The 27,442-nt window shown below is 47.1% G+C and overlaps 1 protein-coding gene across 1 annotated transcript in view; it reads right to left on the reverse strand.

Moving 5' to 3' along the window:
* The window catches only part of CTDSPL2 (CTD small phosphatase like 2), a 35,891-nt gene extending 11,762 nt beyond the window's left edge, over window positions 1-24,129 (reverse strand). Inside the window, exons 1-3 of the mRNA XM_069866656.1 lie at window positions 24,001-24,129; window positions 5,497-5,705; window positions 1,654-1,792 (exon numbers count right to left, since the gene is read on the reverse strand). Of these exons, the coding sequence (XP_069722757.1) occupies window positions 1,654-1,792; window positions 5,497-5,688 (331 nt within the window). The 5' untranslated portion in view covers window positions 5,689-5,705; window positions 24,001-24,129. The remainder of the gene's footprint in view (window positions 1-1,653; window positions 1,793-5,496; window positions 5,706-24,000) is intronic.
* Between the last annotated feature and the right edge of the window lie 3,313 nt (window positions 24,130-27,442).

The raw sequence follows: 27,442 nt of genomic DNA on the forward strand, positions 1-27,442 counted from the left end.
TGAAGTAAAACAATTTTTAGTTGTTATCACAGGTAACAAAGGACATGGGATTAAATAAATCTGCACATTACAAACCATAACACTTAACAATTCAGGGTTGGATTGGGCTTTGAGCAACCTGATGCAGTGGGAGGTGTCCCTGCCCATGGCAGGGCTGGGACTGGATGGGCTTTGAGGTCCCTTCCAACCCAAACCATCCTGCGATGTGCATGTACTGTGAAGCCCAGTCTAGAAGGAAACATTGCCATCTCCTGGCTGAGATCCAGGAGAGGCTGGAATGAAAGAGAAGCTATTTACTTCACAGTAACACATCTCCGAGACGTCTGCCCATATGCAAGTGAGCAAATGCATTTTGTGCACATAAGCTAAGAACCTTTCTGTCAGCTGAGCCAACGGAGCTGCACCAGCACTGAGACTCTGCCCTCACCAGCGCAGAGTGATTTAACCAAGAACGTCCTGTTGCTGTAAGTAACACGGGCTCAGCGTGCTCTGTGTGCAGATCTCGGACACTCTTGATTTAGTCAACGGTTTCTCTTTCATCCATAAGCACTGTCTGCATGCATCCCACTGTAAGCAGGCGCGTATCTGTCATCTTTCCAGGAGGCAAAAAAATTTAACAGCAGCAAACACTGGAAAAAGAGGTTACTCCTAAAGCCATGTTACAGAGACATCAACCAATAATCACACAGCAAACTTGCTCGTGCTGCAGCCTTTCCCTCACTGAAGTCAATCATCTGAGGCTCCATCCTCTACTTAGCTACCAGTTCTGCAAACCCTACTGGACTATGAAATCTCTGGGACCTTGCTGACCAACTTGGCAGAAAGCAGACAAAGGATACCCAAGTTATGGGGGTTGGAGAATGGACGCTGACAGGCAGCACAATCCCCTTAAGTCTGGTTTCCTTAGAAAAGAAGTCTAGAATATGGGGATTTTTTAAGTCAGATTTGGAATGACAGCTGATCCCTTCAACATTACTGACCATTCTATTACATCGTTATTAGAGATGTTGAAAAAGAAACAATTTTCATAGGGAATGGGGTTGTGGTATCTCCACCCTTAGAGGTATTCATAGCTTGACCAGCCAAGGCTCTGAGCAGCCTGACCCAACTCTGACACCAGAACTCACTGGGAGCTGGATCAGCGTTGCTGTGAGAGGAGCAGCCGGATTGGCTCAGGTGACCTTCAGAGGTCCCTTCCAATCTAAATTTTCCTATGATTCTATGACAGAAACTCCTCTCCATGTTTGACAAGTCCTTTCGGCATCTAAGTGCACCTGGTTACTTCCACAAAGGTCATGAGTGAGACAGTCATATTTCACATTTTGTGAGAAAATGGGAGAAGAACTGATTCAGACAACTACCAATGTTATTTTAGATTTTTTTTTTTTAAATTAAATTAGTTCCAAAATAGCTGGTCCTGATCACATATCCAGATCGTCCTTTCACAACTGATGTGTCTGAGAAGTAGGGTTACTGTTGTTTACAGTCTTAGAAATCTCATTTTGCTGCTATCAGCTCAGCCTTCTCTCGCTGAAGCAAATCACAAAGCCTTTGCTCCCCTCTGCCGCTGACGGAGAGTTCTGTGTGAGTGACCGGTGTGAGACACTGACTCGCTAGTCATTGCAGCAACAAATGATCAGAACCTCTACAAACCTCCATTCATCTGACTTTTCCGTCGCACTCGAGAGATCGGTTTGTTAGGCTTTTCTCCTGCTTGAGGTGTGGATGTGATCAAGTTGTTATCGATATCCCGTTCAATTCTACTTCTTTTTGCAGGGTTTTCTCTTTCTTCCTTAAAATAGAAAAGAGGGGAAAAAGAAACAGACTGAATAGTGCCTCTTTTCTCCACCGACCACCACCAGAAAGTGTTAGCTGTTAGAGGAAGTTTGACAAAAGGTCCGTTTATTGTTCCACTTCCAGATGGGGAATAGGCATGTATCTTGGCAGCTGGAATTTTAAACTCATTTAAACTGACACCACTGAAGGTCAATAGAAAAGTATAGGGAAAAAAGCTTGGAATTTCTTTAGTCAAAAACCTGTCAGAAAGCACTATTTCCCTGGAAAGCTGATTTATAAATGTTGAAGTGCTATGGAGCTCAGGAAACGCAGAGACAAGGCAGCTGGAATTACCTGAAACTTGATTTTTCTGCCTGCTAAATTCACAGAGAGCACAACAATATCCAACAATATCCAATAGGAAATCCTCCAGCATGCTGCCTGCATGAAGTGCCTTACTGCGCTGTGTGTAAGTACACAACTCGCTGCTCTTTGATCCACATCAGCTAGCACATGGCAAAATGGAGCTGTTAAATGCTGTAAGCAAGGGTTCTGACCCAGTGATTCTCTTTACCTGCGAGCACTTGACTGCTCTTCCAGGTGGCACTGACACAAATGACACAGAACCAAACATTTTTTCTATATTCTGTGCATGGGCATATGCAAGCACACCATGGGGACAGGATTCTTCTCTTTTTTCCCCAAAGCACCTACTACAACAATATAATGGCAACTGAAATCTACATCTCTACAAAGAGATGTAAGGCATGAGGCAACACAAAATAAACACAATTAAACATAAAAAAAAACCCCCAAAAAACAAGGCCACAGACCATATTACCTTTCTGGAGCAGCAGTTTCACATCTTTTTTTAAAAAAAAGAAAAACAGTCTGCGTGCTCCAAAAAAGGTAAATAAATCTTATAAAAATCAATCTAAAGCCCAGGCTAACAGACAGCAGCTAAAAGAAATACTAACAAACATGGAAATGTATTGGCATCCCTATCAGGAGGCCACTGATCCCAAAAGCTTCCAATTGGCAGCATCCTCAACCAACAACCTTGGCGAGAACAATCTAATTACAACCACTTAGTATTAATAATATTGTATGTGCCGTAAATCCATGTAATGAGAAACCAGGGCTGTCTCCCTGAGCTGCTAACACAACAGCAAGACATGTCCTCTTCTAAGACACTTGTTCAACCTTTGAACAACAGGGAAAAATGAGAGCAATTCATTAACTTCCAAACGGTATCCATCACCCTTCACCAAATGGGCTGTGCTCTCTGCCTGCTTTACAGAAACCCACAAAAATTACACTGGGAACAAGAAATGTGGCATCAGGAGAGAATTCCTAGAACCAGAGAGCCCCTCCATCCTCCAGAAGAGGAGCTATCACAGTGTGGTGGAAAGCTCACGCTGCTGGGCCCATGTCGTACCAGTTAACAGGATTCAAAGGGGAAATTACATAGAACGTTACTGTGCTGCTTAGTTTGCACACTGAAACCTGTACAAATTGAATAAACCTTTATAGGTATTTATATAATGATCTGTCTACGATCTAGCCCATTAAATCTCATCAATAATTGTGCCATAAGGAACATGGCAATGTCACACTGACACTGTGTGCTTTCAGGTTGTTTTTGGAAAAAACGAATGTACGAAGGAACGGCTCGAACTGAGACCAGAGGTAATGACAACAGTTGAACTCAGTGCAGCTCCTGACAGTGCTAGAACCCCCGAGCACGTTCCAAGTCCTTTCCAACAGTGAGTTCTACAGTATTTCCAATATTAACATCTAAAATCCTAACAGCACTTCTGTACGCATACCCGCATCAGACTTGTCAGTCTGTGAATGGCAAATACCATTGTGTGCTCCATCCCAGTGCTGACTGGTGTGGGGGCAGTGAGTTAGCAGGAGGCCTCACAATCGGACCTGCCACAGCCCACACTCGAAGACTCACAGCCTGGTTTCTCTAACTGAAGAGCTACAGGGTGCTTTCAGGTGTCCCTGCCCATGGCAGGGGGTTGGAACTGGATGATCGTTAAGGTTCCTTCCAATCCAAACCATTATATGATCTTTACAGTGTCAGATAAATACCCTATGACTCTGATCCAAACTGCCAGGACAGAACCGTTAGGAAGACGCTTCCTGCCGTAAATCCACCCAGCCTGGGTGGGGATTTAGATTCCAGCACACCCGTAATCGAATGGCTGGGCAAGTAGCACACAGACACTATCTCAGAGTTATAACGTTTCCATGGCAGCCCCAGGACTCCTTTGTTCCGTCACTAGCGCTTTGGAAGACGGCCCAGCAGTATCGGTATCGCGCCATGCTAATGCCACGGGAAGCCCTCCAAATCCTGCTGCAGGCAGGGAGGACACGGAAGGGAACAGCACAAAAATGTGGGCATCTTACACTAAAAAGCCTATCAGGAAAGAAAAAGACCGAAATCTATTTCAGAGATTTGGGAGAGGAAGAGAAGTGGGGAAAAAAGAAAGTCAACAAAGAGACAAAGGAACGGAACACCAGACATATTTCTCTTATCTCAAAATTCCAATGAAATATGTTTTGCTGAGATTTCAGCGGTTTGTTGCAGTGGTTTTGCAGCCAAAATGTTGCACGAGTGCGCTACAGGAGAGGTACAGAATGTGAGAAAAACAAATTGTCCTGGTTTAATGAAAAACAAAATGTAAGTCGATTTAACCATTTATTTTTACTAAAATATTTCTTTGTCCCTGCCTCAGTGTTTCTCTGATAATTAAAACATGCCCTGAAATATTTAATTTCACCATATTTATGACAATTTAAGAATATACTGTTACTCTAATTAAAATTATTTCAACTTCAGCTTGTTACAAAATTGTAATTTCAACACCTAGATCAAAAATAGCAGAAAATACTTGTGAATTCATATCATACCGGGACACGTTTGAATTTAGTTATCAGTTCTTGGCTACTCTTCTTTACAGTAATTTATCATAATGTTAGGATCTGGATCGCTAGGACTGAATGAAATTGGGTGTTGGTCTCTCCACTCAAACCCCCACTGTTTTTGGCATTATCTAGATATAAAATTCACCCTGCAAACATACAGGCAACAGGTTTTACCATGTGCAGACCAGTGGAGTTCAGATTTCTGTCTCCATCGGGACAGATGAGGTTTAGCGGCTCAGCCCTGACAGCATTTCAGTTTGAGCCACTGAGAGAAGCGTTCACCACAATAACAAACGGAGCAGTCCCACCCATTCCACGAGAGCTGCACTTGTGGCCTTGGACTTTAATCACTTGATGGGATCCTAAACAACTTTGAATACAAATGTCAAAACTATTCAGCAAATTGATGCCTACAGACCTGCTTTTCTTAGCTGCCAGTACAGTTAATTCCCGTATTCAAAGAATCCGTAAATCAGAAATCTACTGAATTTATTAGTGAATCTTTTCACAATGAAACACCTAGGGAATAAACCCTATGATTTACTGGACTGTCTTAAATACGCCTACAATTGACTCCCGTAGGGTCTGAAAGCCTGCTATGTTAAAGAAAACTCCCTGTTGCCCAACAGCCCTATCACAGGTTCTTCTTGCCTCCTGATTTTTTATAAGAATGTTTCGCTTCCATCTCATTACGTGTTTTTTTTATTCTTAACAGAAACAGTGTTAAATCAAATTTAAATAATCAATACCCAATTTAAAAAGCAAAAGAAGCTAAGAGCGTACCTTGGGTGTGTTGCCCTTAATAAACTTCTTGATTGAAGACAACAAGCCGGTTTCATTTTTCTGTGGTTTCCCTCCGCCAACAGGCAAGCTCTCTTCCACCTCTGAATGTTTCCTCTTGGCCCTCAGCGCACGTTGTGCATGGATCTGATTCGACTGCTGAGAAGCTTTCCGCGTTCTCAGCCTCATTTTCATGTGCACCACATGTAAAGCTGTGAAAGGGAGACACAAAACCATGGAGTAATTGAAGAAACGTAGTAAGCCTCAGTCACGAATGCAAACAGTTATACAACACTGGTGGCGTTCCAGCGCACTGAGCTTTTACCTCCATCCACATGGCTTAGCTTAAACCAATGAGAACTGCTATTTAAGTCAAAGCACAGCACTGGCAGAAGAACAAATGAACGTTACCTGGCCATCGATACATCTGACCACTAATCAGTGAGGTTTTGCACAGCATAACCCTCTGATCCGAGGAACAACACATCTAACCACTTTTAAGGTGAAAAGGATTGCGTAGTGCCTGGAGTCTTCAGCATCCAATGACCTGGGCAATCCTTTCCAGCCCTGTGCTCCTCACAAGGCTTCATTTTAAGTCTCTACATTAAACTTGAGATGAGGCATGAAACTAAATTCATGTCAAGTGTTCACAGAAGAAATCATAAACGAGACTGTGTTCAATGCAGGTGAGGATAAACCAGCTCCAAGGAACCCAAGATTGATCTTCAATACAGCTGCATTCGGGAATAAGATTAGATCCCAGGAAGACTCAGGCAAGGGCTAGATTTATTAAAGCAGAGTAAGAGGCCATTCCAAGAATGTGTTCCACTTATCTGCAGCCTTCAACTGAACTGCACGTGTGGTCAAATCTGTGCATGAACGTAACTGCTTTTCTGGACTAAGGGATATGCCTTCTCCAGTTGAGCGAAGCTCACACATGGGTTGATTTGAGCGGCACTGCTCAGGTACTTAAAATCATGCATACACTGGATCAGGGGCACAGAAAAGAAGCAGCAAGAAATCCACCTGAGCTGGACTGCCCAGAAACACTGGTAAGAAAGCAATATGCATTTCCTGGCTGAAATCATGGCAAAAAGTGTTTCTTTTGAAGAAAAGCATGTGCTTCTCACGACAAGAATCAGTTCCTGCATTTCTGAGGTCCACTTACCATGTATCTTACTGCTGAATAGAGAGGATAAACCATCCCTAGCACTGGAAATACAAGTGATGTCACAGCAGCTCTCTTCTTTAGGAAGTGGAGGTGGCGGCACTGCTATGACACTGGCACAGAAGCACCATGATAAGAGCTTTCAAACCAGCCCAGGAACCGCACTCTGCTGCATTTCTTCACAGACAGACTGATCTCGACCCCAGTGAGAGGTGTTCCGGCTAATGAAGAGTTAAATAAACTACCGAGACAATTCTAGAAGCCTGAGCAAAAGAAGCGCTCGACAGGCACAGGCGATATCTGCTTTAACTGCCAGCACACACGGCATTTTGTTTCCCATACATGCACATCCAGCACCTTCCATCAGGTGTTAATACAGAGACTGGTTACAGGCAGGAAACAGACAAGTCAGGACTCGGAAATGCCTGGGGTAACCACGGCAAACGCGCACCAGTATGTGGGGTGTAAGGAAGGCAGCAGGAACAGGAGCCTGCAGGGACAAATGGTGATTCCTTACAATCCTGTGCCCTCTAGGAACAGCAGCATCCCAACTCCTCACAGCCACGGTGCCTTCGCTACCAGTATTGGCAGTAAAATTCACAACGTGATTAAAAGAATCTACTGTATGTGGAGAACAGGAATGCAGAGAATAATGGAAACCATCCCGGTTTTTGTTCACTCTCCTTGCCACTAGGAAAATAAAAAGATAAAAATAACATTCTTATACGAAGATGTAAAGGAAACGTGCCTGTTATCAGAACGTGCACCTCCACTTTTCCTTCTTACAGTGTTGCCAGGTTAATTTTTGGGGTATGATTTAGAGTGGGAAGCATTCCCAACAATGGAAACGTGCTCCTACTGCACTTCATAGGGATCAGGGGCTCTCGTTATGAAACTGAAGAAATTATCAAACATCAATAGACACGACACCCCAAAGTCACCTTAAACCATGTAAAATATTTTCACTTCAGAAATATCAAGGAAAGCATTACTTTTTACCACCATGGTGTGGATTAAATCATGTTCTTTGTTAGTATGACTCGACTTACTCAGTGGAACACAGCAAAGGGTTCAGAGCAGCCCTGATGTCTTGGAGCTAACCGGTGGGCCGTGTTTGCGTGATGCTAAGCATTTTCATCTCTAGGACTCTGCCAATGCCACCACAGAATCGTTCCGATTGGAAAATATCTTTAAGATCATTGAGCCCCAGGGATCCAGCCTGCCCCAATCTCTCCAGAGATCACCAGAAGAGGACAGACTCACTGGAACATCAAAGCCTGGGCCTGAGCATCGCTGTTCTTACACCTTTTCTACACTGTAATTCCTTTCTGTCAGTCCTAACTGTGGTCTCAAGCAAACCCAAACCCTGAAGCTGAACTGGTGTTCAGCTGTGCAGGCGTATGGCACAGAACTGAAACAGTTCCTTAAACCATGTATGTAGAGTAAATCAACGTCTACACAAGTCAGATCCTTAACTCTCATCTACCCAGTTCAAAACACTCCGGAAGGGAAGAAGAAAGTTACACCAAACTAACTCCAGCTTTTGATTGGCTGTCGATAACCATTTACTGAGGGAATTAGGGATTCTATAAATGAACACTAACATATAGTGGGATTTAGCACACTCAGAGATGTAAACCACATTCATTAAAACATTATTTACGTGTTTTGAAAACCTGGAAGACATCCTGAAATGTGATTAGACAAAACCAGCAGCCTTCTACAGTATTCCGGCAGGGAATGGAAGAGAACTGCCCTTTCCCTGGGCAGGAGTTAAACACCACTACACTAAAAACAAATGCATGTAAAAAAGGAATGAGATGAAAAATTGTAAAACGCTAAGACCGATGCTTGTGAAATCCCAGTTTAAGAATGAAAATATTACTGACAATTTGCTGCACTACAGCGTGCCTGATTTTTCAAGAACCAAAACAAATACACAGCAGATAAAAGATGAATGATTCAATCTCTGTCCGCGGTGAGTAAACATCGATCCAGCAAGAAGCCACCCATCCCATCCGTGCTCCATTGCTAGAGAGCTCTTTGGCTCAGTTCACACCCTGGGTATCAGGCCTCGAGTTATAAATATCTCTAATGGACTTAGCAATGGTTACCTGCAATCCACTCAGCGACAGAAATTTGCTTTCCTCACGCAGGGGACAGTTATTACTTGGGCTGCATTTGCGTTTCTCTTCCGAAGCAAGCACAGACCAGACTGCACCACTTAGCATGCTCTCAGTCAAAACAGTCAAGTCCAAACACGTACCTGGACTTCCTTCCTCAGCCAGGCACAATCCGGACCTCCCCGCCGCGCGCCACTCGGTGCGGCGCCTGACCAAGTGCCTGGAGCACCCAGGGCCTCCCTTTGCCCCCACAGCCCAGACCGCGGCGGTGCCAGGAGCTGTGCGAGACCGAAGCCCAGCGGCTGGGCAGGCGGTTCCATGCAGGATTACATCAAACAATCCTAAGAAGTCTGGGTACTTTGGTTCCCTTTCCAGCAGATTCTCTTCCAGGAGCTTGCAGCTCAAAACTCTGGGCAATTGTGCCATTCCCTCATCACACCAAGCTGACAGTGAAGGGTTATCGCACCATTGTGAACCCAAAGCCAACTTATAAACACACCAACAGCAAACGCACCGAATGTTTAAAGACTCCAGCCAGGTTTCTGCACTGTATACGTGCCGTATTTTAAACCCCCGGAAACCCCTTCTGTCTTGAATTCCTACGTCTGTAAAGTGGAAGAGAAAAAAAAGAAAAACTAAAGAAAACCCCCATTCTTCAACAGAAAAAAACATGGCAAAATGGGCTAACTGGAGTTCTCATTAAACAATTAGTGAGAGAGGAAAATAAGAAATGAAGGAGCAATTGAAAAGCAGTGCTGAACGAGCCACAGCTGCAGTAAATTCCCACTTTTCTGCCCCCCGAAGTTCAGGCTTTCTGCCCTGTCAATCCCATTGTTATTCCACGGCACAGGCACAGCGCACCTACAGGAAAGAATCCCTGAGAGTGACTCACAGCTCTAAATAGGACCAAACCTTCATGAGATCTGCAGTCCGGGATGACTTCTTTTCCGACCATATACAGCACCGCTGCTCTATCTCTTTTCCCCAAAGCTATTAAATTAGGTGAGGCACAGATAATTACAGGATTTAAGGCTCTTTGATAGAGAAAAATGTTTAAGATGGTAAAAGAACAATAGCAACGAACAACAGGAAGAGATAACTGACAAGAAAATTGAAAATTACCATGTTGAACCATTCCTACATTTAATTTGGCACTCGGTAAGAACACTGCTCTGCCACCATGAAACAATACACCCAAGTCCAAATGCCACAAGAGTTCTGGAGGACAACGACAACCTAGTACACCTCAGAAGTGTGGCTTGGTGAGGGTGATTTATATAGTTTTTATTTAATTTATCTGTTTTTTTTCCTACCTGACTAGCTTCTCTAGTGCTCCAGTGTAACGCCCAGGTCTCTCCCAGGCAGATCAGGCAGATGTCGTGAGTCCCCCCTGGCTCTTACAGCTTTATCAGAGCTGGGAGCACTGGCGAGCCTCCCTGACCAACCTCCCTGGCGCCAGGAGGGTGACCCTGAGTTTCTCCTAAGTAGGAGAAGGGGAAGGGAGGGAACTTGTGTCAACTCTGTTGGGATCCTCAACATTCGTTAAGACAACAGAGCTTCCGCTGCTGTAGATGACCCTGAAGAATTCAGAAGAGTAATAAGTAATGCAGTACGTTATGAAAATAGGAAATACATCAGCTGGAATGACATGAGATTGCTGTAATTTTCTGGGGAAGGAGAATATGTTAGTTAAAGAAAGACCCCCTACTGCAGCCACCGCCGATGTTCCTCTTTGCAGCTACAGTTTTTTTACTGTTTTATCAGATTTTGAGCAAATATTTCGATGCATGTGGTTATGGTGTTTATGATGTGCATACAGACGGCCACCTGACCAGTGTACAGAAAGCTGTGAACTGTCACCAAATGCAAGAGCCGTGACAACCGGTGCCTGGCTCTGAACCTGTGCGGCATCAGTGTCGGGTCTTGCTGCCAACCAGCTCAGACACCGCAGGCCTCACCGCTGAGAACCCTGTGTGTCCAGGGAAGGGGAACAGAGCTGGGGAAGGGTCTGGAACACATGGGTTATGGAGCAGCTGAAGAACCTGGAGCTGTAAACAGCCTGGAGAAGAGGAGGCTGAGGGAAGACCTCATCGCTCTCTGCAGCTCCTGGAAAGGAGGTTGTGGAGAGGCGAGTTACTCTTTTCCAAAGAAGCAAGCGATAGGATGAGAGAAAATGGCCTCAAGTTGTGCCAATGGAGATTTAGACTGGATATTGGGAAAAACTTCTTTACCAAAAGAGTGGTGAAGACCTAGAAGAAGCTGCTCAGGGCAGTGGTGGAGTCTTCATCCCTGGAGGGGCTGAAAAACCATGTGGCCATGGCACTTGGGGACATGGCTTATTGGGCACAGTGCGGTCGAGCTGACATTTGGGATGGATGAGCTGAGAGGTCTTTTCCAACCTTAATGATTCTATGAAAACGTGCTCACTTTGTTCAAGTCTTTCTGGACACACTAGCTGGATCACAGTGGGCAGATCCACAGAAAGAGGAACCAACAACAAATGTTTTCTTCCGTCCCCTTCTACACAACTACCATCAGTCATGGCTCGTCAGCATGTTTCCCTACCATGATGTGACCCAGGTTTCAAGTATGAAGAAACATTCCAACAAGAAGATGTGTTCGCTGAGCCAACTGAAGTCCACTCTCATGGCACTAGCGATGCTCTCAAGAAACATTAAGATCTTGCTAGCATTGAAAGAAGCCCATCTCACCACGGGGAATGAATAAAGCTGATAAGCCTGTGCCCAGTGAGAGGAATCCAGGACAGACAATAACCCCAGCATAACGATATATCTGTCTGGAGTCACAACACAGACAAGGCAAATGGCTTACAGAGAAACCCTTCCATCCTGACAGGCCCCACAGTGCTTCACAAACTTCAAGATAATGCTTTTTATTAGTTCAAAGATGTTGAGATTTGCCCTCTTCAAAGCCCCTTGGTCTTTCTTTAACCAACTTATTCTCCCTCCCCAGAAAATTACAGCAATCTCATGTCATTCCAGCTGATGTATTTCATATTTTCACAATGTACTGCATTACTTGTCACTCTTCTCAATGCTTCAAGTCTGCTTTTCTGCAACCGCCTCCTAGCGAGACAATGATGAACTGTGAAACCCCGATTCAAAGAGGTCTGGGAGCCGTGCTAGTACGGTGTAGGTAAAGACAAAATAAAAAGAGAATGATTCATAAAACCAGCAAAATAATGGACTATTCAAATGGTGGTGTTTGGTTATGAAATCTGCATAGATTTATAAAGAAACCACAAGTTCCACTAAAAGACAGTTAGCAATAGCTAGCAAAGACGCAATGCAGACGGCACCTCTACACTTCCCTTGTTTCACTGAAATCACCTCTTACTCCCCTCTTCATCTTTCAGGTTACTAAGTCACCACAATCCAAAACAGAATCACGCTCGAGATCCGCGGGTGTCAGCCCCCATTGTTCAACCACAGCCCCTCAGTGCTGCTACCCTGAGCTCACGCACACAGTTCTGCTCTCCTGAAACTCAACATCTCCTCTAAAAGGAACGTTTTCTAAGCAAGACTTTGCCAAAAGAATGAAGAAGGCAGGTATTTATCGTTGGCCCTAACAGAAAATAGACATCCTGTCACTTTATTTCTCTGCTCTAGCAATCATATTTCTAGGCACCATTGTTTTGCCGTGGCTTTGCTAGCCAGGCTTTGTTTTGATTACATGAGATGGCTTGGTACTGAAAGTTCACTTCCTCCTGGCCAAGATATTTTTCTCTTTGCAACTGAGGGCACGTGCTCACCATTAACTCAGGCTCTTCAGTCTGGGTCAGACTACTAACTAAAAAGATGGAGAGCTGGGTTAATTGTAGAGGAGTTCAGCAGAACCCCAAACACTGCGGCCCACGGAAGATGCTATTCACCACCTCCGATGGTGCCAAGAGGAGAACTTGACATTAGTCATCGTCAGATACCACAGAGCTCACCAGCAGTAGCAACAGCTTGAAATGTGGGTTTGGGGTGCTCAAGTTTTAGAGGAGCAGGTAACAAATTCCAGTAGAACTGGCACTGTTCCTCCAGGGATCCAGGGACAGAGCAGCTGTCTTTAGACAGATTCAGCTCTCTGGACATTTAATCCATGCTGTGCTAGGCACACAGGGAGCCTATTTTTGGAAGTCATCTTCCTCTTGTTACAGCCAGGTTGCTGAATGCTTCCCAAACAGACCTTCCAGGACGGTGTCTGGCCACCGAAAATCCTCATTAGTTACTTTTTTTTGATTATTCCTCTTATCCATACCAGTTACCTCATTAATTCAAAAAAAACCAACCCAAAAAATCAATACGAGTAGTAAGCCCATGTCAGTCTGTGTCAGACTGCAGAAGTCATGGCGTAACTCTGGTGTTACAAGAAGCCAGTAATTTCTGCAAGGTCTGCATTTTGCTGAACTTCACCCAAAAACCTCATCTTGCGCTGCTTTGCCTTCATCTTCCTGCGGGATGAGAACCACAATCACACATTCCACGGGACTTTGTCAGGTTGCTGTATTTTAAAAGGCAAGATAACGTTTTTTGGCTGTTCTTTTGGCCTTTTTTTGGGCTGCTAAAACAGCAGACTATATTTATTGTAGGACACAAACTCTTTAAATGATAATATGATTCTTATTGCCCAGGAGAACATTTCTCCTTGGTGCACAGTATGGCTTCAGAGCCTTCAAAAGCAGCTTAATCTGTGCTCTCTGCCTTGTGAGGTACAGCTGTTATTCTCCTTCCCACCTGGTTTTCCTGATGTAAAAACAAAGAAATCAACCAACTCTGTTGTTAAAAACACAGAAAATGCCATCACAGGCGAGACTTGTACCAGTCACCATGTACTTGTACCCATACAAGTCTCAAATGGAACATTTTCCATTCCAGCCACGTGCTGACTGAAACCAGACTTTTTCACAGGGTTTTCTGGCCTGTTGTGGGCACGGATAACTTGATTCTTATGAATTTCAGTCTCTGAGATTAATTTGCTAATTTTTGCATCTACTTCAGCTAAAAGTGACATGAAAATAAGTGCTAAACTTTAACAGCTTTGCTAATTTGTGAGGGATATTATGTTTTCACACATACCCTTAAAAACAGAAGATTAGGATATTGTGAACCTGCATCTAACTCAGTTCCAAAGCTCTGTAGTTGAGTTTCAGGGACCTTGCTGATCCCACCACAACCAGGCTGCTTCACACACTTTATTCTCTTTCATTATTTTCTTTCCCCCTATTTTATTTTCGTGAAGAGTCCACAAGAAAACTCTAAACCTCACTGACTATTCCGCAGAAAGCGATAGGAAGTTCCTGGTCAGTATTCCAATTACACAGGGTACAACAAGCACAAGGACCAACAGCAGTAGGCATTTGTAAGCCAAACCTGATCTGCACACAAACTGTAATGTTGCAATTCTTCTTCAATTCTGCCCTGAATATCACTTATTTCACAAAACAATTGCCTCCAGTTTGGTCTAACCCATCCCTGCCACTTTAAAATGCATGAGATGCAATGAAATACTGAATCAGTGGCTATGAAGTAGCAGACAGCTCTGTAAACAACCAAGGAGGAGCTCTGTGGAGTAGGAAGGCAGTGTTTGTCTGGCGCCTTCCTTTGGGAAGTTCAGGTTTGGGAAAAAGGCAGGAGCTGCAGCATGATGGATGCTGCTGACAGGGATGCACGAGGCACAGGGTTACTTTCTGAAAGAGGCCCAGGCAGCCCCAGCCAGCAGCTCAGCACACCTGGCAACCCCAGAGGCTTTGGAGTCAGCAACAGGGGAGGCTGCGCGTCTGTGTTGCGGGTAACGAATTCACACACTGCACTGGAATTCACACACCTTGCCCTCCTGGAGGCAGCTCTGGCTCCACAAACCCTGCTTAGCCATAGTAAACAGCTCTGCTTCAACACAGAATCACAGGAACCAGGGGTGGAATTAAAACATATGACTCTTGGCATGGAAAGGACAGCTGTAAAGCAGCCAGCCTGGGGCGCAGGGATAAAGCATCACACCACGATCACCCACGTGTGCCTGCGAATTCCACAGGACTGTGTGTGCCCTGGCACCGTCACGGGCGCTATCGGTGCAGCTTTGTCCAGGATGGTGCTCCGGAGCTGCTCTCAGCAACCCGTGGGAGAGGGCTGTTCCCTACAGGCTGGTGAGAGGAGCTCACCCTGCAGAGCTGGGGCAGCCTGGTCCACCTCACTGACTGGGCAGCGCAGAGACCCTTCAGCTGCTGTGGAATCGTGGCTCTGGGTTTGTGGATGTGATCATCGAAACTCTTCGGATTTGAAATTTCCCTTTCACTTTCTGGCACGTTATTTTAACAAAGACCATCTGGTCACACATTTTTAAAGCAACAGTATTTTATGTCACGGGTTCCATTTGCTTTCATACTTCTTGATGGGCTGCATTCTGTGGCACAAACATTGATAAGCTTTTCTATTCCAGTTGATTATTTTACAGATAAAGCTTATACAAGTGCACGGTCCATAACTGTCCGCGTGTCTGTCAGTCCTCCCTGGCAGACACCGAACCCACTGACCAATATCAACCCAACTTCACAGAGGGAGGGAAATTTCAAACACACCAAGTTCCCACCAGTTTTCTGAAAATCAAAACCTGTGTGGGCAAGACAGATCCTTCCAGCATCCGCAACAAGTGACAGATGGCCACAGCCCAGTCCACACTGCTCTGGCTACTCGGAGACATGCTCCATCCTGTCTCCTGTCACCCTGGAGGAAAGCTCACCTCCTCAGCAGAGACAGGGCAGCACATCAACCACCCAGCAACCCGCAGCCAGCACACAAACCCACCCACCAGCGAGAGGGAGAGCAAACGGGAGGGGGATACTTGGAATACCAGGGAGAGAAAGTCTGGAGGTGCTGCAGGAGCCGAGAGGTCCAGAGAGCGCAAAAGAACGTAAGTCTGTGGGAAAACAGAGTTTTATCAATTCTGCTATTTAAGAGCCAACACAGAACCAGCTGGATTATTTTAGCTCATGATTATCTTGCTAAGAAGAATCCTCACTTATGGCATGAACAATAAAATGACTCAGAAATTCAGTCTGAAGAAGAATGCTGAGCACAACATCCACGTAAATGGTTAACCTGTCCCTGAGCACCACACGGGACAAAAACTCCTATGAAGTCGTATTTAAAAACCTGCACATTAAAGTGGCACAGGGAAACCACTCTCCCCTCGTCCTCTCAGTACCATACAGAAAACAAGCAAATCAGAACTTTGCTTTTTAAACTATCTTTGGACACAGAGGACAAACAAAGACCACCCCGATTAGTTTAAAGAATCATCTCTGACAAACCAAATTAACAGAGTGAGGAGATGTGTCCATCCAGAGCTGAGCTATGGAACCAGCACCTGGTTTGCTTTTACCCTCTGGGGGCTGGCTGAGGACTCTCAGCCCACCTTTACAGTCTTTTCACATCAGATTTGCCCCTTTTCTATCCATGCTGTGTGATCCTCTATTCCTTCACAAGAGCTTACCACAAACAAACGCTTTACAAGTGGCATGGCATCTTCTGCCCTCTCACGAGACATCCCTTAACATAAACCAGCATTGATTCTTCAGCCTGGATTTTGTGAGAGCTTTTGAAACACATCTTTGCATCATCCCACCTACAGTGCTTTGGTTCCTGTAAGGGAGCGCTCTCGGAGCACACCAGCTGGAGTCCTGACAGAAAGTGAACTGGAGAATACACTTCAACCCCTGAGGACAGGGGACCAGATCGAGTTAAACCTCTGACAGCTGCAAACAGCGTGGGTACCAAGGGACACGTCCCACAGCCCCGCCCCTCTGGCACCATGCTTTGCCAACACAGATGAAGACAGACAACACTTACTGAGCTGATACAACAGTAGTGGGTTTATCAGCACAGTTACTTTAGTTCAAAGATAAAACTAAACCACCGAACGAAGCAGCCCTTCACCCCTGTACCCCAGTAACTCTGACAGAACAGCAGCGATCTGCACACGAAGGCGCGGAGCCTTTCAGATCCCAGTGAGCAGCACGCTAACAGCCACACGCACGGCTCTGATCCTCCAGCACCTGCTCTGCAGGGGAGCACAAAACACAGAGGGGAGAAAAAGCACACAGTAATCTTCTCCAAATACCTTTAATTCTGAAAGCACAGACCACCAATGACAAAGGTTATTTTCTGATGTTACACAGGTTTATGGTTTGGAACCCTATTACATTAATTGACTCTGGATACTTTTATATTAACTGTTCATCTTTACATTTAACATTATCAAATGCTTTCCAGGTATAAAACAACCCAATCCACTATCAAAAGAGCATTATCTTCAAATAAGTCCAACAGGGTAATCAAGCATAACAATTACGCACGATACCTCATCACCCCAGACTGTATCTATACAGCCCATTTTTCCAGCTGAGCGCTCGGTGAGGAAGCTCTATGCTCCCCAAGCAACATGAACCTAAGGTACATCCATGAATTACAGTTGGTTAAGAACATCACTTCAGCTACGTTCAAGTAGTCAAAAGTTTCTTCCAGATCTATATTTTTAAGGAGATGAACTAGAAGTATCAGAATTCCACTAACTTTCTTGTTTTCTTGCATATTCATCAGTTCTGTCCCATTAAGCAAAACAAATAACCTCTTCCAAGCATATTTAAATTGATTTAATTACAACTACCTGGCCTGGACAAGAGTTTAAGGTGTGAAATAAGTTGAGCTAGGTTATTCAATCAAATACGCTATATTTAAATCTAGTATTCACAAAGCCCCTAAGTACCTTTAATGTTCTCGTAGATATTTCTGCTATTTAGAGACTACCTCAGTTATTTCTGGTATACTTTTTCCTCTTACAAACCTGTTGCCCATGTAACTACTCCTAACGAGCTTCCTCATATCCTCTTTATCCACCTCTGAACTTGTGACAGATTCTCTTCTTCCCTGCATCTCAGACCCCATGGACACAGCCGCCCCACTGCAGGACAGGCACCTACATCCTACAGAATTTAGCTCCCTCCCAGGTGATGGATTTGAATCGTGTGAGCAGCCTGATTGTTGGGTATAAAGGGGAGGCTGCTGCATCTAAATGAGCTCCCTGAGGATGGCAAAACCGAGAGAATTTCCTGGGGAAGGGAGAAAAGAGAAGCAACTCAGTGTTCTCTCATAGGAAAAGGGGATTGGAAAACGAAGGGAGGACAAAGGAGACGACAGAACTGCTGTTACCTTGAGTCAGCCCACTCCTTCCTGAGAGTGAATGCTTCAAAAGCACTGGCTCCGAGATGTAAACTACAGAAGAGGAAGCCTAGAGGAGACGAGGAAGGATGAAGCAAAATTCCACTGCATGGGATAAGAAATAACTGTACCCACATCAGCTGCAGCAGGAACCGAGTGCCCTCGCAGCTCCATCCAGACCAAGGAATTTTCTGTTACTGTGGCTCAGGCAGAGGTTCCCCCAGTTCAACACTGCCTGTCAGAAATGCGAAAGGAGGAGGGGACACTGGTTTTCCCTCACCACACACGGCTGGGGTGACAAGCCTCCTGGTGAGCTCACACGCCGCTCTGCTCATGCTGCCAAATGGAACCGCTTAGTGCAGGGGTCTCTACAGGAGCCGTGCTGGCACCGCAGTGCCAAGCAAGTCCCTGTGGTACAGCCTAACCCTTAGATTGAATTACCCACCTTCCTCTAATTCACGCCTCCTCAGACACAGGGTGAATCCAAACAATCACCTTTTGTAATGGCCTAACGTAAATAGAGTCATGATTTAGACTGAATCAGTGCAGCTAAAGCTGAACTGCTTAGAACAACTGCTCTGATTTCATGTGAGGTCCTGCTACTTTATTCACTTCAATTAGCTGTTCCTTTTCTTTCCCATGAGGCTTCCAAGATGCCAACATGCCCTGCACTATCACCTTCCTAGCCTTCCTCTGCTGATAACGACATGCCTGCTGCGTGGCCACCACGTTTGTTCATGCACATAAAATAAAGTCAGTAATTTACAGGCAAATTCTAATCCAAATGTTTTGGTCTTAGACGTGTTTTCTCTCACTTATGCTTGTTATATTGGCAATGAACAGCAGGATGTATTTTTTAGCTACTTTGTGCTACTTTAAGTAAGTTTCCATAGTTTATTTTCCAGTGGAGTTAACAGCTCCTTTTAGTTCTACTTATTTTCAGGATAATGTTGTACTTAAAGTTACACTGCTACAACAAACATTAGGAGTTCACAGCTGTAAGAGTATTGTGCCTTCTAACTTGATTCCTCATCCAGCAAAGAGAAACTGTGACAGAGCTCAGGCCATTAGGGATAACTCCAATCTCCATCATCTCTGAGACATGCAACTCTGGCACTTGCACCATTCGGGGCTGGAGGATCCTCGTCAGATCTAACACAACAGGTAGGCAGCTTCCTAAATGCTGGTTGTAGGGTTACTTTGAGCTCAATGCATAGAAACACAAGTGATGGGGCTGGGCTCTCACAAAGCTTTCCCCGTGGGGAGCTGTATTTCTTATGTCTCAGTACAGCAGAGATCAATGTGGCTGCCGAGCAAATCCCGTCCACCAGCAGTTGCCCATTTCCTTCCCCTGGGCTCGTCCACAGACCTCAGCGTGGCCATAAACACCGACCCATCAGATAGGGAAACTGAGGCAGCCAGGGAATCTGTCAGATCCCACACCTGACACCACTGGCAGGGGTGAAAATATGCTCCAGACTGACACCCAATGGGTTATATTCTTACACCAGACCATCTTGACAAGCATTTTCCTTGGATCATGAGGTACAATGGAAGAACTTCTTATTTTTTGCTGTTAAGAGGACCTTAATCAAAGTAATTACTGAAACTGATCTGATTTGGAAGTAATCTGTTTAGGAAAAGTTAAGCCTGCTCTCTGGGAAGCTACTGCCCAGCCTCTGGAAGGATTGCTTTAGATGGGGACGATTTCATACTCAGTGTTTCAAGTGCTACTGAAAACATCTTCACCTGTGAATGAAAAATGTTTGTTTTTCTAAAATACTGACTTACGGCCACCCAGGCAGCTTGCCATGTGAACAACCCATACATCAGCTTCCGAGTACCTCACGGGACGGGATTCTCGCCTCTACACGACAGAGATGCAGCACTGCAACTTCCACCTTGCTCCTGCACATGAACCACATCTCAACGTGCTCTACAGGACAACGCGGTCGGAATCCTGCCCGGGACAGCCACTCTCTTTACACACACGTGAGAACAGTTCCTTGCTCCCTCGTGGGATCACAGCAGCAGGACTCAATTTAAATAGTCTGCTCCTAAAAACTGTAATCCATTAACGGTTTGATTAATCAACTATGCACCTAGGATGCACATTTGCATTGTTTGAAGACTTAACTGGGATGTATAAACATCAAATGAACTCCTCCTATACAGTATCTGAAAAGCAATCTTCTGTTTACAATTTACAAGAGACTGATGCCAACACTTCAGTGGCGACGTAAGCTGCCAGCAAGTGAAAGAATTTCATTCAGGCTCAGTCCTTTACTCTCTGGGCTAATAAGAGTAAGAACAACCATATAGGATCTGCTCTCAGTGATGAATCAGAAAGACACTTGCCTGAGAGGAACACACCTGAGAAAGCGTGAAATATGGATGCAGCCACAGGGGGAGTGAGTGGGGGGGGACGGCAGCCTTTAATTCCAGGATAATCCTACTAGTGCTCTGCTGACATTATCAAAGTCCAAAAGCCACGATCGAGAGGAGCTGGCTCCCCTAGGGAGACGGGGCTGAGAACATGTGGACAGGGAGAGCTTGCACAGGGTCTGACAGGGAAAAGCTGCAGCCATAAACTGGAAGAGGCAATTTCTGAGTGATACAATTACACCAGCTTCAGCCGGGATCTTGAAATCACCATGATGATGTTCTGGAATGTCCAGTCACTCCTTCAAATGGGCAAGAAATCCCAAGCTCCAGTCAGAGAACACAGATGGCTAGAAGTGCCCTTTCCTTTTTAAGTTCTGCTGAATTCCAGTCCTACTTGATACACCCTGCTTTTACAGCCCCGCAGAGCGGCTGGTTGGGAGGGAACTCTGGGGGTCATCTTGACCACCCCCCTGTTCAAGCTCTTCTTGCCAAAACCATTCAGTTTGACTTCCAGTGTCAGCTCTTACAAGCTGCACAAGTCTACACATTATTGCTCCACTTACACCTACGAAAAAGTTTCCTCCACGCGAATGAAATATTTGCATAGAAAACTGTTAGATGAGCAAATGCAATTCTTAAAGACTTCTGCAAGCCTTGTTGTTGGTGCCAACCTCAGCAGCATCACAAGCGATCAAAGAAAACAAAAGCCCATACGGTACAGAAAAACTCTGCAAGATGAAGACTAAGCTTCCTTTTGAGTTCACTTTTTTGTAACCACTTAAAGCTGTTCAGCCTGCAGGAGCGTCATGTCAGCGCACTGGGGCATCCAACAGTTGAGGGAAGTTATCGGCACTGGCAGTGGAAGACTGAAGATGGAAAAGTGCCTTAAAGTTATGACATTGCATGTGGAATGTTTACATCTTCAGAAAAACGACCCAACTACACCACTACATCTCTGGGGCAGACTGACAGGAGGAGCTTTTCTTTAACGAGAACCTTCTCAGATGAAACAGGAATGTGAGCTTCGGCGCCGACTGGAACGGGATCAAGTCTTAACTAAGTCCCACACAATGTATTCAGGGGAAAAGTGGAGAATGTTTTATGGAATTGAAGCCTGGATTTGGCTTGTGTCCTAGAGCATACATCTCGTTATGAAAACTGCTGAAATTCTTTTTAAGTGGGCAAGCCACAAGTGTCCTTGGAGCTAGCCAGTCTACGGGAAGTCACACAGGCAAAGCCTCCGAAGTAGAAAAGCCTAAAATTGGAAGTGGGGGGGGGGGCGAGGGAGGGGCAAATAATCTTGGAAGCATATCTGTTACACAGAGCGGTTCACTTGTGCCTACAGCGTGAAGCAGTTACAACTTGTTTTCTGCTATTGTCACAGATCCAGCGTGTTACTCTAGCTAAATCATAATCTCTTCCTGCCTCAGTTCATCCATGTGTAAACCTGGTGCGCTAACTCTTACCTTAATGTGTCATGGGGCTTAATTAATAACACTTAGGTCTTTTAAGTCCTCTACAAACATTAACTACTTCTTGTAACAACTCTCCGAGGTATTATTATTCCCATTTTACTGATGGAGAAATGGCAAAAGAGGCTGTGACTCGCCCAGGGTAACAGAGTAATAGTTCTGCTCGGAGATTCTCTTCGTGGACCGCTGTACTCTGACAGCGGAAGCTTATCAGGAAAGGCAAAGTCAATAATTACAATCTCCAAATTACTTTTAAAAGTGCACCATAAGCAACCGGAAAACTGTGAAAAACACCCACCACAAACAACAGGCTTAGTATCAGCACAAGCGCTACGATCACCATCGCAGAGAAAGAAACCTCCTGGGCACATCTAGGCTCGAGCTCACCAAAACAGTCGCCAAGGAACAGGGAGACCTGTCCTGTTGCATGCTCCAAAGTGCCACGCACGGAGCAAGAGGCTCGCGCAGCGCTCTGCAGTCCCACGGCAGGAGCTGACAACTGGTGCGGTGTGCCCCACGCTCACACCTCGCACCGCGCTCCCACCACTGACAGGGGTGCCAGTAACGGGTCTGGACAGCAGTGGTGGACACGCCACCGGCAGTGGCCCTGGCCACTCCAGCCCTCACAAGTGACAGCAGACGGGGTGGGTGGTGTTCCCACTGCCCGGCCACACTGGCATTCTCCGGAACAGCCCTACCAAGTCCCCATGGGGCAGCCCTGCCATCTTATGGGGCAGCCCTACTGACACCCTATGGGGTTCCCTGCTATCCTATGAGACAGCCCCTCTGATACCCTATGGGGCAGCTCCTAGGAAACCCTACAGATCAGCCCTACCAAGTCGCTATGGGGCAGCTCTCCCAACACCCTATGGGGCAACTGTGCCAACACCCTATGGATCAGCACTGCCATGCTCTAGGGCAGCCCCGCTGACAGCCTATGGATCAGCACTGCTGTGTTTTGGTGCAGCCCCTCTGACACCTTATGGCGCAGCACTGCTGTGCTATGGAGCAGCCCTGCTGACACCACATGAGACTGCCCTGCAGTCCTATGGGGCAGCCCTTCTGACAAAACACTATGGGGTAGACCTGCTGTGCTATGGGGCAGCCCTGCTGACACCCTCTGGAGCAGCACTGCCATACTATGGGGCAGCCCCTCTGACACCCTATGGGGCGGCCCCTCTGATATCCCACAGATCAGCCCTGCCATGCTATGGGGCAGCTCCTCTGACACCCCATAGATCTGCACTGCCATGCTATGGGGCAGGCCCTCTAACACCCTATGGGGCAGCCCCTCTGACACCCCACAGATCAGCCCTACCATGCTATGGGGCAGCCCCTCTAACACCCTATGGGGCAGCCCCTCTGACACCCCATAGACCAGCCCTGCCATGCTATGGGGCAGCCCCTCTGACACCCCATAGACCAGCCCTGCCATGCTATGGGGTGGCCCCTCTGACACCCCATAGATCAGCCCTACCATGCTATGGGGCAGCCCCTCTAACACCCTATGGGGCAGCCCCTCTGACACCCCATAGACCAGCCCTGCCATGCTATGGGGCGGCCCCTCTGACACCCCATAGACCAGCCCTGCCGTGCTATGGGGCGGCCCCTCTGACACCCCATAGACCAGCCCTGCCATGCTATGGGGTGGCCCCTCTGACACCCCACAGATCGGCCCTGCCATGCTATGGGGCAGCCCCCCTGACACCCCATAGATCAGCTCTGCCATGCTATGGGGCAGCCCCCCTGACACCCCACAGATCAGCCCTGTCATGCTATGGGGTGGCCCAACACCCCACAGATCAGCCCTGCCACCCTATGGGGCAGTCCCTCTGACACCCCACAGATCTGTGCTGCTATGCTATGGGGCAGCCCCTCTGACACCCCACAGATCAGCCCCGCCATGCTGTGGGGCAGCCCCTCTGACACCCTATGGGGCGGCCCCCCTGACACCCCCAGACCAGCCCCGCCACGCTCTGGGGCAGCCCCCGTGACACCCTCCGCTCAGCCCCCCTGACACGGCGCGGGGCCGCCCTGCCGACCCCCGCTGGGGCAGCCCCCGCCGGCCTCGCCTGTCTCCGCGCCGCCGCCGCTGGGATCAGCCGCCCCCCCCCCGGCGCCTCCCGCCGCCCCGTTACCTGCTGCCGGCGCTGCCCGCGGCTCAGGGCCCCGGCGCGGCCCCGCGGCGCCCCGCGGCCGGCCCGCAGCCCGGCGCCATTTCCCGCCCGCTCCGCACGCAGGACCCGGATGGCAGCGCCGCGCGCGCACGCGCCGCGCCGGGGGCGGGGCCGGGGGGGGGAGCTGAGGGGAAGGGGCGGGGGGGAGAGCGCCGGGAGCGGCCCCGAGCCGGGGGGGGGACCCCGCCGGGAACGGCCCCGAGCGACGGGAGGTTTGGAGGGACGGCTCGGGGGAAGTGAGGGGATGGGGGGCTCTGAGGAGAAGGGTCGGGGGGCGCCGTTAACGGCCCCGAGTGGGGATGGAAGGGCGGGGGGTGAGGGATGGGGAGGCTGGGAAGGGGGGTGTCTGAGGGGACGGGGGGGCTGCGAGGGGAAAGGGGGGGTGTGAGGGGAGAGGGCAGCAGGGGGGCTGTGGGGTGATGGGGGGCTCTGACGGGAAGGGGGGTGTGGGAGAAAGCGGGTCGGGGGGGCTACGAGGGGAGACCGGGGGGGGGGTGATGGGGAGGGAGCTCTGAGGGGTGAGATTTAAGGGGAAGGGGGGACCGTGAGGTTGGGAGGGAGGGAAGCTCTTAGGTGGGGGGGGGGTTGAGGGAAAGGGGGGGTGGTGAGGGGCGATCCCACCCCTAACGACCCCCTGGGTGAGGTGGGGGGGTGCTGAGGTGGGGCAGGGCTGGCTCTGTGCTTGGAGCTGCTCCTCCAAGGTGCCTGCGGAGCCTTGCGTGGAGTTTTATTCCCACTTTCTTTTTTTTCTTTCCAGGCAGCCTCTTTCGGTGTGAAACCTGAGGATGCTGTGTGCGTTACCAAGTGAGGGAGGCAGCTTGGCCGTCTCATGCTGAAATGTAAGGGGTTATAGTTGTGACTTGCATCTATTGAGCTTGTGTATCCAACTTTTCTTTCCACGGGCAATCGCTGTTATCCACCAGGCTTTTTAGGCAGAGCTCTGCTGTTCTCAGGCTAGTGCAGATTATGACATAAGAATGACTTCTCCAGGTATTGCTCAAAATGGAGTGTTTTTACAGAAGTACCTTGTTCTCTAGTTCAGCAGCAGGCAGAAGCGCACACTGGGGCTGCATGTTTTCTCTTTCTGCTACCTGTTGACTCCCTGCTTAACTTTTAAACCTAAATCGTGTTCTAAAAGTCCTAGCTCTCTGGTCACTTACAATATTTATTGGCTTGTTAAAACCAGCCACATCTGCTGCTGTGAAGCCAGGATTTGTTTTAGAATTCTATCACAGGACTAGAGGACTAGTATTTAGCAGAAGAATCGATAAAGCTGACTTAACCATAGTTTCTGAAGAGAAGAAGTAACAAAAAGGCCTTGGAAGTGGTGTGGTCCTCCTCCAGAACAGGCAGCTGTACTTGTTTAGAGCACTGAAGTGTTTGGAACTTGAATGTTTTGCATATGAAAAAGGAGAGCTGTGAAAAAGGATAGCTTGGACATGTTAAAACTCAGTTGGGATTGTTTGTCCGTCCAGCCAGAGGAACTAGAGTGGCAGGATGGCTTTGTGATGTCTCACAGCAAAGCCCAGGAGGACACTTGCTGATACCAAGAAAGTCAGAGTTTGGAAAAATGGTAGGTGGAAATGAGCTTTCAGACCATGTAATTAGAATGAAACTAGGTAGCACTTCCAGCTACAGCACCCGGCGCTTCTCAGCCCAATTCAGAAGTTACGCGCTGCTGGGGTTCCTCTTCTGTGTGTCAGGACCTGTAGGGATCAGGACATCCCGCAGAATTCTGTTTCATTAGCTAAATTGTAAGTCTTGCCTTGTGGGCTTTGGTTTTTCAGGAGAAAGGGTTTAATTCCCTGGATAATTTGGGGGGGTTGTCCTTTAATACTCTCTCTGGAATGTCAGCATCCTTCTTGTGGGCACTACGTGGCGCTCCGAGTACAGCCCTCCAGTCCAATTTGTTTTGTCAAGGTGAAAGCAACCCTGATATGACTGAGAGACAGTTGTCTAAACACAACAATGGTTGTTCAGGTTTATATTTTTAAAATTGCCTATTTCCAGCGATTGTTTCTTCTGCTTATCTGAAGAGAATCAGTGTTGTTTAATAGATATCTGTTTAATCTGTTGTTTAACAGAACCATGCACTTGACTTAAGTGAAAAGCAGCTTCCAGGCTGTGCCTCAACGTCTGCGCTCCAATCTGTCTGTCCAGGAGCAGCTCTAGACTTGCTGTTCTCACTGCTTACACTTTAGCTGACAGGGATTGGAACTCAGATGGTGCCGCATCCCCCTGTAGAAGCACACATTTAAACGAACCTTTATGTTTGATCTAGCACAGGGCATCATTGAAGACTGTCGTAGAACAACCCTCTAGAGACAGCAACGCGCATCCACAGGTGGGCAAATCCGTTTGGGGAAGATAAACTGTAGAGTGTCCCTGCTAGCAATCCTGTTGTGCCTGCGTGGAGGCAGTTTGGTACAGGCTGAGGAATTGGAGTGTTACGGTTTCTGTGTTGGCATGACGTTTTTTGTATCATCATCCTCTTTCTGGATGACTTGAAAATCCCCCGATGTGCTCATAGGTAGACATATACTCGCCTCCAGTTGGGTTTCTTTGGGGTGTTTTCCATTTAAACCACTGCTGTACTTGCCTCCTTAACCCTGGAGTCAGCTAGGAAGCTCCATCTGGTGCAGAACACTGAGTCGCTCCATGGTGACACACAGCACCCAGTCTCACATCTAGCCCAGCCTTTTAGGTGATCTATAGTTTAAATGAGATGGTAAACCTGTCTCTGCAGAGGTCTGTGTGTATCACTGTTCAGCTGAAGCAGGAGTGCGATGAGGTGTGTGAAGTCGAGTCAGCCTCGTGTGTTTCCCAGGCAGATCTAGCTGTGATTCACTGGAAGTGTTTAATGCTCTGTTGCAAAACACTGGTGTACAGGAGAGCTTTTGTTCTGCAGGCTCTGGGTGTTTCACCAGTTATGATGTTATCTGTGTGAAAATGTACAGTGATAACATTTAATAAAATACATACAGCAGTTGTTAAGAGTATCTGATTTAATCTTGTGGCTTGAGTCTTCAAAGTGTTTAAAGCAGAGTGCTCTCTGCGGCTACTGAAATTCTGGAAGATGTGGCTATTATTTAAGTTTCTTTCACATAGAGCCTTTTTTTACCTTTTGGCGATACACTGCCCACCAGTTTGTTTGGTTTTGCTGATTTTTAAACTAAACCAGGTTCATCAGTGAGTCTTTGCTTGAGTGGGATTTGTGTAACTCCAATAAAGTCTTGGCAAAGCCTGGTTACTGCACACATACAGAATTAAACTGTTTGGTCTAGAATAAACAGGGTGATTCCTGTGCCCTTTTGCTGGAGGCGCCTGCGTTTCTCACACTTGTTGGAGTCGCCCTTCAGCCTCACAGCCAAGCCCTCAGCTCACTGCGCACTGTTCTCCTGCT

Source organism: Phaenicophaeus curvirostris, chromosome 12 (genome assembly GCF_032191515.1).
Source record: "Phaenicophaeus curvirostris isolate KB17595 chromosome 12, BPBGC_Pcur_1.0, whole genome shotgun sequence".
Classification (NCBI taxonomy): domain Eukaryota; kingdom Metazoa; phylum Chordata; class Aves; order Cuculiformes; family Cuculidae; genus Phaenicophaeus; species Phaenicophaeus curvirostris.